Source organism: Ctenocephalides felis, unplaced genomic scaffold, assembly GCF_003426905.1.
Source record: "Ctenocephalides felis isolate EL2017-DRISC unplaced genomic scaffold, ASM342690v1 CF-g0.4_SCAFFOLD_01170, whole genome shotgun sequence".
NCBI lineage: Eukaryota > Metazoa > Arthropoda > Insecta > Siphonaptera > Pulicidae > Ctenocephalides > Ctenocephalides felis.
Genome location: NW_020537324.1, coordinates 43,751,021 through 43,763,452, shown reverse-complemented (window position 1 = coordinate 43,763,452; position 12,432 = coordinate 43,751,021). Strand labels below are relative to the sequence as shown.

At 31.2% G+C, this 12,432-nt stretch overlaps 1 protein-coding gene across 1 annotated transcript; it reads right to left on the bottom strand.

Moving 5' to 3' along the window:
- Window positions 1-725: 725 nt before the first annotated feature.
- Window positions 726-7,178, bottom strand: LOC113366653 (mitochondrial import receptor subunit TOM20 homolog). The gene is made up of 4 exons (XM_026608294.1): window positions 6,954-7,178; window positions 4,341-4,419; window positions 1,141-1,261; window positions 726-927 (listed from the first exon to the last, which is right to left on the bottom strand). The coding sequence occupies exons 1-4, from the start codon at window positions 7,081-7,083 to the stop codon at window positions 805-807; spliced, it is 453 nt and encodes a 150-aa protein (XP_026464079.1). The 5' UTR covers window positions 7,084-7,178; the 3' UTR covers window positions 726-804.
- Window positions 7,179-12,432: the final 5,254 nt, after the last annotated feature.

The following is a 12,432-nucleotide window of genomic DNA, read 5'->3' as shown; positions in this document are numbered from 1 at the left end:
GCGATTGGCCTTGAGATTTGTTATTGCGAACGCAAGGCGAACTGGAAATTGCAATCGTTTGAAGTCAAACGGAAGACCAGTCGGAATCATTGGTATGTCACCAAATCGTCAGCAATTTTTGATTGAATGGTAAAATTCAGTGCGTGTACATCATTATTCTTTGCGGCAAGAATTGCTCGTTGACTTAACTAAGCATAATTCTGATAATTCTCACAAATTTCATTACTCGAATTTTTAATTACGGTGCGTGAAGTTCCAGCAATTTGCATTAGGGCACGATGCCATGCACCACTAATTTTCTTAGCTATAAGAAGAGCCTTGCGGAGCCCGAGACCTTTCCAACGAATGCAAAATTGTCGAAATCGGTTCGTGCGTTCTGGAGCTATTTCGTCAGGAAGGAAAACCCGACTTATTTTTATATATATAGAAGATATATAGTTATCAAGCGATTTCCAAGGCGGTCAGCAATCGTTATTTTAAAGAGTATGGATTCACTTGTATGAAGTTACTTGAATTTTTGTGCAGTCAATACCCAACTAAGTCACGATATTTGAGAAGATAATTCCAATCATCGTCTTTCAAGCTTATCAATTCATAATATTTCAATACGCTAATGTTGAGTTGACTACAGACAACTGTATCTTGAAGATTATTGACGATTCAGCAGTCTAAATTTAATATAAATTAATTAAAAAACACCAATGCAGGATTTTTAACATTTTCTATTCAAACCACATATTGGCTAAAAATGAACATAATAAAACATCTAACAAATAATAATTTTCTATGCTATCGAAACATAGATCATTCTACATCATCTTCATGCATGGTAACATGAGGACTTGCTTTCTCAAGACGAGACCCAACTTGTGGTAGGCGCTGCAGTAATAAGTGAAAAACTTGTGGTGGCAATGTTTGCTGTAACACCTAGAAAAAATTAAATTATAATAATTAAACTTTTATTAATAGAGGGTTCTGAAACAGAATAGATTATACCTAAAATGAAGGAATGTAGGGAGGAGTTCGGTGAGCAAATTTTTACTTAAACGGATGTAGCTCCCCAATGATAAGTCTCAATAAATTGTTATGTGGCTTGATGCACATGTTGTTTATCACTGTTTTCTGTAGATAATAGCTTACCTGTAGAAGTTGAGTCGGTTGCCCACAAACAGCTACTGCAATAGTTAAATGTTCAACACCACCATCAAGGTCGCCACTTGCAAGTAATTCTTCTCCTAGTTGTACTTCTTGCAAGAAAAATCTGTAAAAATACAAAATCAACTAATATTATAGGTCTATATTTTTAACTTCCCGTAGGGTAGGTTTTTTTGCATTTCTCGACGTTTTGAAGGTTTCTGAACATTTTGGCATACCTCAGAAAAAATGGATGTGTGTGTTTGTGTGTTTTGTATGTCTGCATTTTTTCGTCCACGTTTTTGGGCGCACGGATCATCCGATTTGAATGGTTTAAAAAACATTCGATTCCTATTAATAGGGAGATGAGCTAATTAGTTTTTGGCAAAGGCAGGTCTAGCCTTTAGGTTTTTGAGAGAACGAAGTATCGAATTTAAATTTAAATTTTGGCAAAGACAGGTCCAGCCGTTACGGAGATATGGAGCAAAGAGTGCAGAAAATAGAAATCGAGTTTTTGACAGAACGGATCATCCGATTTGTATGATTCAAAAACATTCAGTTCGTAATGATGGGGAAAAGTGGTTATTAGTTTTTGTAAAAGGTAGGCCCAGCGGTTTCGGATACAGAGAGAAATGTGAAAAAAATGGCAGTTTTTGAGAGAACTAGGAGTCCAATTTAAGTGATTCAAAGAACTTTCTGCTTGTTTCAACAAAATAATTGCTTTTGGAAAAAAAAAAATTGTTTCTAATTTTTCTGTGAAAATGTTGCACATAATTATTTGCAAAACGGGAGCACTGTTTCAATTTTGTGTAAATTAGGCAACTATTTTTTTGAAATTGAATTCGAAATGAAATGACGATTGTTAATGTTCTGGAGAAAAATTGATTTATAATTTTTTAAAAAAAATTGGCAGTTCAAAATATAATTTAAAAACATACATGTATAGATATGTCCAACATTTATATCCAATTTCGATGAAATGCTATATTCAAAATCACTGTTTATAGTTTTAAATCTAATTAAAAATCAATGTTTATAAATTTAAATAAATGTGAGCATTAAAAAAATATGAAATGACATTTGTCAATATTTATGAATATTATTAGATAAATAGATTTATAATTTATATTTATTTCATTTGCTTATCAAATTCATTCAAAACTTCCTCAAAACTTAAAAGATCACAATGAAAAAGCATTATTTAACATTAACATTAATCATAAACAAAATTTTGACAGTTCAAAAAAATTGAATTTTATACTAAAAATATTTTTTATGGCAAAATAACTTTTGCGGGGCACCACCTAGTATTATAGTGGCGAGCATAGCTCACTTGGTAGCGTGTTCGATTCACACGATAGGGATTTTTGGATCGAATCCTATCATTGACTTAGAACTTATGAAAAAAAAAAATGTAGTTAATTTGAAATTAAATGAAAATTATATTTGTTAAGTAGAAATTGAATAAAAATTAAGAAAAATAGGAATTACAGAATTCTAAAAGCTGAATTGTATTAGTAGTAAGAAGAAAAAATATCAGAATTTGCTGATTTAAAAAGAAGAATGAATAAGAAAAAATGGAATGAAGATAGAAGTTGAATAGAATTAGAAATTTGATAGAAAAACAGCAAAAATCGAAAAAATTAAGAAGAAGAAGAATATAGAATAAAATTTAAATAGAATGTATATATATATATATATATATATATATATATATATATATACGAGGTCTGTTCAAAAAGTACCCGGAATTTTCGTGTTTTCAAAAAAATATTTATTTATTCGTCTACATTATTGTGGTCCCCTTCAAAGTAGTCCCCCCCAGATATAATACACTTATGCCAGCGTTTTTTCCAATTTTCGAAGCACCCTTGATATTCACTTTTTGATATGTCCTTGAGCACTCTCAGCGATTCGGCCTTTATTTCTTCAATCGAGGAAAACCGCCGTCCTTTCATGGGTCTCTTCAACTTTGGGAATAGGAAAAAGTCACACGGAGCCATATCTGGTGAATTTTTGCACTTTGCAACACTTTATTTCATTTTTTACGCAAAATTTAATACAAATTCTTTGACTTTTCAATTCTTCCATTGTAAAAATCGCCGAGCTCAGAAAAACACGTCGAACCTTAGCGACTACCACAGACAAAGTAAACAGTGAATATAGCTGAAAATTTCATCATACTTTAGGGGCATGTATACCAACACAATAAAAAAAAAATTTTGACAATCAGACACTCCAGACCCGCGAAATTTAATTATTAGTAATTCCGGGTACTTTTTGAACACACCTCGTATATATATATATATATATATATATATATATATATATATATCTTATATATAAAAATGGAACGCAAAATGTGTTGGTAAGCGCATAACTCAACAACGCCTGGATCAATTTGGCCAATTCTTTTTTTAAAATGTTCGTTGATGTCCAAGGATGGTTCTTACGGCGAGAAAAATTCGAATAATTGCCGGAAAAACCCTAAAAACAGCCCTTTTCTTTTTTAATCGAGTAGGCAACAAAATTTGTAGAAAAAACAATGAAATATGTCATGACATTTTGTGTAGTTTTTGATAATCTAATTTTTAATATATTTATATAAACATAGAAATATCTTTCTATTGATTAACAAGCTATATTGGCAGCCAAAAACATTGATGTAAATGAATTAAATTTCGAAATTCAAGAACATATTACAGGCGAATCAGTTGATTCGACAACTAACCAAGACGATCCACCGGAGTTTTTAAACTCGCTGGATTTGCTAAGATTGTCACCTCACAATCTTCAATTAAAGATTGGATCGGCAATTATAATATTGCGAAATATCGACCAACCGCGCCTTTGCAACGGCACAAATTTAATTATTTAATTATTTTTAATTCACACCGAATTTTTACCAGGGTGACGGTTCTATTCAGGATAATTTTTTTGCAAAGAATAGAAAAAAGTAGGAACAAAACACCGCCACATTACAATTTTTTTTGACAGAACGAAGTCTGTCGGGTCGGCTAGTATATAATAAAAGCTTTGAAAATAAAATATATATTTTTAAGTACTAATTGAACTGAAGGTAATAGCGTTAATCCGGCACATACTTTTTTAGAAAAATAACAAAAGTTCCAAAACCTACAAGACTAAATATAAATAATTAAACCATAGGTAATCAAAAAAAATCAAAAAAGCACGGTTGTGCAAACCTTTGAACTGCTTCGTGATCTCTTAAGTCAGGCATTCCACTTGGTTTTTGTGCTCGAGCATTTTTCTTAACACGTCTTCCTAAAATATATAATATTGTATGATTATATAATAAGTAACTTCCGCAGGGCAAGTTATAGTAATCGCAAAAAAATCGAAAATGAAAATTTTGGCATATCTTTGCATTTCAAAGACTGCTGAGCATTTTAGCATGCTTTAAAAAATGATGTATGAGTGTGTGTATAATGTCTATTTTAATACGTAATATTAAATTTTTTGTTTGTCTTTTTTCGTCCAACTTTTGAAGAGCTCGGATCAACCCGATTTGAATGATTCAAAAAGCATTCGACACCTATTCACGGGGAGACTAGTGTTTAGCAAAGCCAGGTCCAGCCCTTCTTATAAAAAAATGTTTTCTTTATTTTGACATATTTTGAAAGATCTAAACTTTTTTTCAAAGCAATCGTACTACTTTAACTGCACAAAGACGAAATATCAAACCGCGTAAGCGCCGCGTCGACGTCTAACGCGTAAACATTGGTACGGAACCCATAGGAATGTAAACCAAAATTATACTTATTGTTAAAATCTCTATAAAATATCTGATAATTTGATATGCATATGTCTAATGATCATTTTTGACCGCCAAATGGCAATTTTTTTTACTTTTTTCATTAGATCTCCGAAACCGCTAGACCTGCCTTTATGAAAATTTGATCGGTGCTTCACCATGTCAATACAAGTAAAATGTTTTTTGAATTATTAAAATCGGACGCTTCGTTCTCTTAAAAACTGAGTTACCGTTTTCGGCACTTTTTGCCCCGTATCTTCGGAACGGCTAGACCTGACTTCGCCAAAAACTAATCAGCACGTCTCCTTATCAATACGAATCGAATGTTTTTTGAATTATTCAAATCAGTTGATCGGTGTTCCCGAAATCGTCGACGAAAATTTGTATCCGCACATACATACACACACGCACACACACACACACACACACACATACATCCATTTTTTCTAAGGTATGCCAAAATATTCAGAAACCTCTGAAACGTAAAGATATATAAAAATTTTCATTTTCGATTTTTTTGCGATTACTATAACTTGCCCTACGGGAAGTTAACAATTGTCACTTGTCAATGCAAGGAATAGTTGGTGGTTTTATATTCAAAAGTTAAATATAGTTTTAAATAAAATATTAAAAAATGTATAGTAATAAGTAACTGTTTTTTTAAATTACACTGAAGATAAGGCACACCATGGTCTTGAAACATTTGAATTATAAAATAAAGTTGTGTTAAAAAATCTAAGTGTTGCATATATATATACACCTAAGTCTGTTTTTACACGGTAGATTGGTTCCAGAAGAAGCCGTGTAAAAAAAAAACGTGTAAAAAAAGACATTGATCTTATACAAAAATGGGTGATTTGTCCCTAATTTCTAAAACCTATTAAAATTAGTGAAAAACAAGAATTTTTAAGAACAAGAATTAAATTAGTGCTATTCACATTTGCTTTGACCAGTAAAAATTGTTTGTACGCGCTAAAGGGGAATTTACTTAAATTTTTAAGCTAGTGTTCGCAAACTATCGATACTATTGATGGTTTCAGACTTTTTTCTTTCATAAATACTTTTTTGTGATATGAACATACTTCGCAAAAATTAAATTTGACAGAAAAAATTTAAGTACATAAAATTTCAAATCGTGCTAAATGGAATAAAATCGTGTAAAAAAATTAAAAATATTCAATTTTCAAACCGTGTTATATCAAAACCGTGTACAAAAAGACCGTGTAAAAACAGACCTAGGTGTCCATATATTTGCTTTGTAATGAATACAAGATACTCTTCGACCAATTTTCAAACAACATTATAACTGAATGAAGCATATGTTTTTACTAGTTTGCACATTTTTAAAATAGTTTTTGCAAACACAATTCACTCAGCGCTCAGTCTTACAAAAACTATGTACACAAATCTGGTTCTTTAACTTGAATTCATAATAAGTAATAAATATTTGGACTATTGATAGCTTGGTATTACAATTGTGTTAATAGTGTAGTGTAGTGTTAAATTGTTTTTAAATTAATCATTATAAAAAAGTTTCCGTTACATACATACATACATACATATATATATTTATATGATTTAGTAATCAATAAAAGCTTGTTTATTTCTGCTATTGATTTGTAATTAATTTGTACATGTATGAGTTTCTTTCTTGTGATAATCTTCCTATGAAACAAGCAATTAATCCACATGCAATTGTATAATCAACACATAATATATAAAGTGTTAAACAAAAAATTATTGTACAAAGCTAAACAATAATGGAATGACATTAAAAGTATCTAGATAAAATAAAACAAACATGTTTATTATTTTATCAATAAAAGAATTCATTATTACACTCGGGTCAAAAAATTTATAATCTGACGTTCAATAAAGAACAAATGATACATTTTGACAGGGACGAAAATGTTCCGGCATCAAATAATATGAACACGAGAAGTTATAGTTAATTATAGAAGTTATTGGTAAGATATACAAATACCATTTTGAAATAAAAAAGAAAATTGCTTCATTTCAATATATTGTAGGTTAAGTAACTTACTTTCTCTAAGTTTTTTCTTGAAATCGGGATCCTTTCTCCGTTGTTGATCAAAATAATAACAATAACCTAAAAACAACGTGCCGCAAACACCAGCAGCAATGCCTATGGTAGTCCTGTTAAGAATTTCCATGATTTTAAATTACAATTCAGAAAAAATCGTACTTCTTAAAACAAAATCATTAGACAAATGAACGACCTCCATCTTGTTTATCATAGCTTGTTTGATACAAGATAGACCTGCTCATTGTAATACGCAACGCCACCAACGCCACGGTGTCCAATTCGTGAGTCAAATCCAATTTTCAACGAGTAGATTTAAGAACTCTGTTTTATCTATGATTCAACGATACTATGCTTTTTACTATAAATCAACGTTATCAACTAGAGACAATATTAGAATCAGGGCCTATTTTACTTATTTATGTATGGCCTATTGTCTCAAAACAAAACCCGCGTTCACAGTATGTAGTTTAGGGGTCGGAAACCAGGCGCAAATTTATCGCTACTGAGTCAAAAATCAATAGTTGGTTAGAAAAGTCAATTTTTAATTATTCTTTCTGTGTTTATAAATTGTAATTTGTGTTTACACGTCAATATTTTATATTTGCTCATGATTAAAATTGCTTTCATTAAGAATTGCTTTCAAATGCACAGCTCTTGGACAGCATAAGCATAAATAGATTTCTATGTCTGGCGATTTGACGTTCATTGATTGAAATTTGAGTTTATTAAAATAGATGGCAGCACGTGTACAAAATTTAATGTAGTATGTAAATGTAATAAATGTATATATATATATATATATATATATATATATATATATATACAGTAGGCCCTCGCTTTACACGGCACTCTGGGTACACGGTTCCCATACTACACGGATCTGAAAATCCGACATCCCTCCGACTACACGGACTTCTTATTACGCGGTATTTGGTCAACAGCCCATAAGTTCGTTATGCAAAAGGGTATTGATGTAAATTTTGTTATCGACTTTTATCTTTTAGACATGCCTGATTGTATAATAGGCGCCTAAGAACACGTTTGAGCTGACTACTGCGTCGCGCCAATTTTTGAATAAGGTGTCAATGTCCTACACGTCATTTTGTCCGTATTTCTCCTACTTCAAGTTGTATTTCTTGGTCTCCATACAACGCGATAAAAATGGTGCGATTTGTACCAACTCTGGGACCGATTCTGCCGCAATGTTATGATAAGGTCATGTTATGAAGAATTTTCCATAGTAATATAGACAAAAGTTATGCGGTTGGTGTTCAGTCAGGCGAATTTCTCAGGTTTTCTCATACAAAACATAACCTAAAAGCCGCACAAATGTCAAAAAAACGATGTTAAATAAGTGTGTGTTTCTGATTCTCTTAAGGTGCGTCCACACCTAACGAACGAACACGAACGAACATAAAAGAACGTACCAGAACGAACGGCAACAGCATAGTGTGGAGCCACGACGATCACGAACGAACATAAACAAACATGGCGAGCAATGTTCCGCAACTTGTCGGTACATCAAAGGGAATTGTTCGTTCATGTTTGAACTCGTATGTGCAATGTGGACGTCTCAACGAACGCAAACGAACATTTTTGTTTTAATAATTTAATAATAATTTTTTAATAATTTAATAATAATTAAATTAATAATTTTAATGTTTGAAAATTTTAAAGTTAATAATTTTATTGTTTGAAAATTTTAATAATATTTACTTTTAATTATTGTGTACAGATTGAAAATTTTGAATAAATTATGGAATAGTCAAATGACGTAATTTTATCATTCATAAATGAAATAGAAAAGTTTCCTATAATATGGGAGACTAAAGACCCTTTTTATAAAATTATTAGAAAAAAAAACGATGCTTGGGAAAGTGTAGGCAAAACGTTTGGGATGTCAGAAGCTGCAGTAAAGAAGAAATTGCAGTCATAGATAAAAGAAGAGTATGATTGCAGTCTTTACAAGTAAATATTAAACTTGTTATCATACATAGACATTCAACATATATGTTGAGGATGAGAGTATGAAAATTGAGTATAGTTAGCTCAAGCCTGGAATGTTCAGATTGCTCCGAATATGAATGCTGAGGAAAGAAAACGACTCAAAATATAAATATTAAATACAAAAACTGAGTGAAATTAATTGAATAATTTATTTACAGTATATTTACAAAATATACACGAACAAAAATCACACAAAAACCAGTGAAAATGCCGTATGATTAAAGCTTACATCCATATCAATAATAAAACTGACGTTTCACGGAACATCTACGAACAACGAAAATTCAAGCGCTCACTGCTTTTAAGCGCTTGTTCAAGTTCGTTTGGAATTTTTCGCGTTCGTTTGTGTTCCTGTTCGTTCTTCTTTGTATTTTCTTGTTCGACATGTTCGTTCGTGTTCGTTCGTTAGGTGTGGACGCACCTTTACATACGAGTGTAAACGGTAACATACGAGTGACGTTGCAGTTTATGCTTAAAACGCCGGAATGAACAGCAAATACATGATATTTTGACAGCATTCAGTATGATTCATTCGCATAATGTATGGGGAGTCGGAGCGTAACATGCCATGCCGTAACATTTCTCTGTTATGCGCAGTATCGGTTTATCTGAGTCTCTCATAACACGGTTCCCATACTGCACTATGTAAGGTTCCATAGAACGCACTACAAATTAGCCTGAATTGTATGTTAAATACGAGTTTCTTATAGCACGGTTCATGGCCGGTAATCACGGAACAAACATCTGTAATCTCGTTTTTAGTTCCCTCTCCCTCGTTTGGAGCGCTGGTAGCGCTACAAAACGGGCTAAAGAAAATATTCAAGAATCTAATATGGCGGAATAGTGTCAAAGTGTCAAATGTTTGTTAAAAGTTTATAACAAATATCATGTCAAAGTGCGGTGTACAATAATGCGGAACATCAACAAATATGCGAAAATGGTGTATTTCCTGCAGAAAATGACGTAATATGTAAAATGATTAGTAAAATAACTGGAGCCCGGGCTGAGCACTGATGGTGAGAACTAGGTGAATAAGTTTTATCAATATGTATACAACAAAATACTCGCATCTATTACTAGAACTTCTGATATAATTTTTTATTGTAGCTCAATAACTGAGACATTTAACAGTATCAATGCTAGGAATTTTAAGGTTATGAATACAAGACACCCGTCTTACTAAATCCCTTTCTGGAAGCTATGTTATTGAAAAATTATTCTTTTTATAACACTTTTTTGTATTGTTCTGGCAAAACTGAAGATGGAAAACCGTCCCTGAAAGGTGAGTTATTTAAAATTTTTCATACTACAAATTAAGTTTGTAGCAAATGATTCTAGATATTTTTTTTTCAGCAGAGGTTCTTAACTCAAGATATAAGCACTGCAGAGACCAGATATGCAAAAAACAAAATTTATACCATATAACAAATGTGTTGAGAAAAGAAGTCAGAAGGATAAATATACAAAAAAATATTGAGGCAGAAGTTACAAGAAAGTGTCGAATGTGCTGACAATTTTGCTTATCTCCCAGCAACATTAAATAAGAGGGCTCGTAATTTTATATTAAGTCAACTAAGAGAACATACAAAGAAGCGAAAAGGAAGAAAATTTACACTTGATGATAAAATTCTTGCTTTAACTCTGCATACAATTTCTCTAAGAGGTTATTACTTTTGGAGAAAAATATTTGTTTTGCCTGCTCCTCAAACATTGAGAAAGTTGCTCTCAGCAATTCCTTTGTATAGTGGTATTAATGAGACCCTTTTCCAAACATTGGGTTTAGCTATGGCACAGAAACAATATGTGAATAGCAAAAACTGTATTCTGATGTTTGATGAAATATCATTATCATCTGCATTCTTTAACGACTGTAAAAACGATTGTTGGTTTTCAGGAACTGGCGAATGGTAGAGAAAGTTTATTTTCTGATCATGCTCTTGTCTTTTTCCAATCAAATAGTTGATACTTGAACTGTACGCAATGTTCATATTTTTTGTGATTGTTTAATGAATGTGTTTTTTTTTATAAATCTATAGTAATAAATAATGAAGTTGTTAAATGTTTTAGCAAATGTAGAAATTGTAAATAAGTGGCTACTTCATGAAGTATATTTTGCTAAACAGTTTATTTCTGTTTATTATTGGTGATAATACATTTAACAGATGTCGAGAATTATATAGATCATGAATTGTACAATAATTTACCGGATAACAGCAGAATAGTTTGCAAATGACATCCCCATATAGTAATTTAATTTAGTAAGCTGTTGATATGCTTTTCAGATAAAAGTAATTTTGGTTTTGTCCTTTAATTTATTGGCAAATGTGTTTGCATATAACTTTCTTGAACTTTTGCTTTACTTATGTTCTCATAACTTTAATTATGTTCTCATAACTTTACTGTTATGAGAACATAATGATTTTTTTTTTTTTGTGATAATGATGATAATGATATTTTGATCAACATTTAAAAGCAGATTAACGCAATGTGCAGAAAAGGTTTTCAGATAGAGACTATACATAGATTTAATGTAACTTATCATTATTTGATTGAGTACCAAGATGAATATAAACAGAGTTAATTTACAAGAATATCTTAGGCATAAATGTTATTCCTTATTTTCGAATATGTTTCTCTTTTTTGATTGCAATATAAATTTATGACCTTTTTGAATTGTTGTTGCTGGGATTTTAAGTTAACTTTTGAGCGCATGAAGAGAGTTTTAGTAACTTCTATCTCGTGTGTGATATGAAATGGCCATTTCATTTTGCAGTGCTGCAATTGGGCTATTTTTGAATACAAGAAAGCGAGGCTTGGACACACCACCCTGTCCACACAAGACATTGAACAACCATATGTACATATATATATATATATATATATATATATATATATATAATATATATATATATATATATATATATATATAGTGGATAATGTGTAATGTATGTACATTTCTATGCCATTTGTACATAGTGTATTAAAGCTTAGTAGCATCATTGTATCATATAGATATATATATATTGCACTACACAGTGGATAATATATACATTTATGTACGTTTCTATGCTATTTGTGCATAGTTCATAAAGCTCACTAATCATCATACATTTATGTGCAATTTATATATATATATATATATATATATATATATTAGGGTGGTCCTTAACAAGGACATTTTCGAATTTCTTTGCTCCCAGGGGCGAAATTGCTTCCAAATAAAAAAAAAATGATTCTCTGAAAGTTTTAGCTCTTTTTATAAACATTTAGATAGAGCGCACAATAAAAAATTACTTGCATCTGTTTGTTACTATATGTGCTCAAGAAATGTCAATCTATAAATTCGTGCGCCATCTGTGATCATTTATCGTGAACTCAATCGTAGATACATAAGAATATTTATAAACCACATAACATGCACATAACCTCTTATTAATACATGTGAGCTGTTCTATAAATCTATTCATCA

Excerpts from the sequence above, each read along its gene's own strand:
- LOC113366653 (XM_026608294.1), bottom strand. The coding sequence starts at position 7,083 with ATGGAAATTCTTAACAGGACTACCATAGGCATTGCTGCTGGTGTTTGC. Across the intron at positions 4,420-6,953 it reads CAAGAAAAAACTTAGAGAAA|GAAGACGTGTTAAGAAAAAT; the intron begins GTAAGTTACTTA and ends TATATATTTTAG. Across the intron at positions 928-1,140 it reads AACCGACTCAACTTCTACAG|GTGTTACAGCAAACATTGCC; the intron begins GTAAGCTATTAT and ends AATTTTTTCTAG.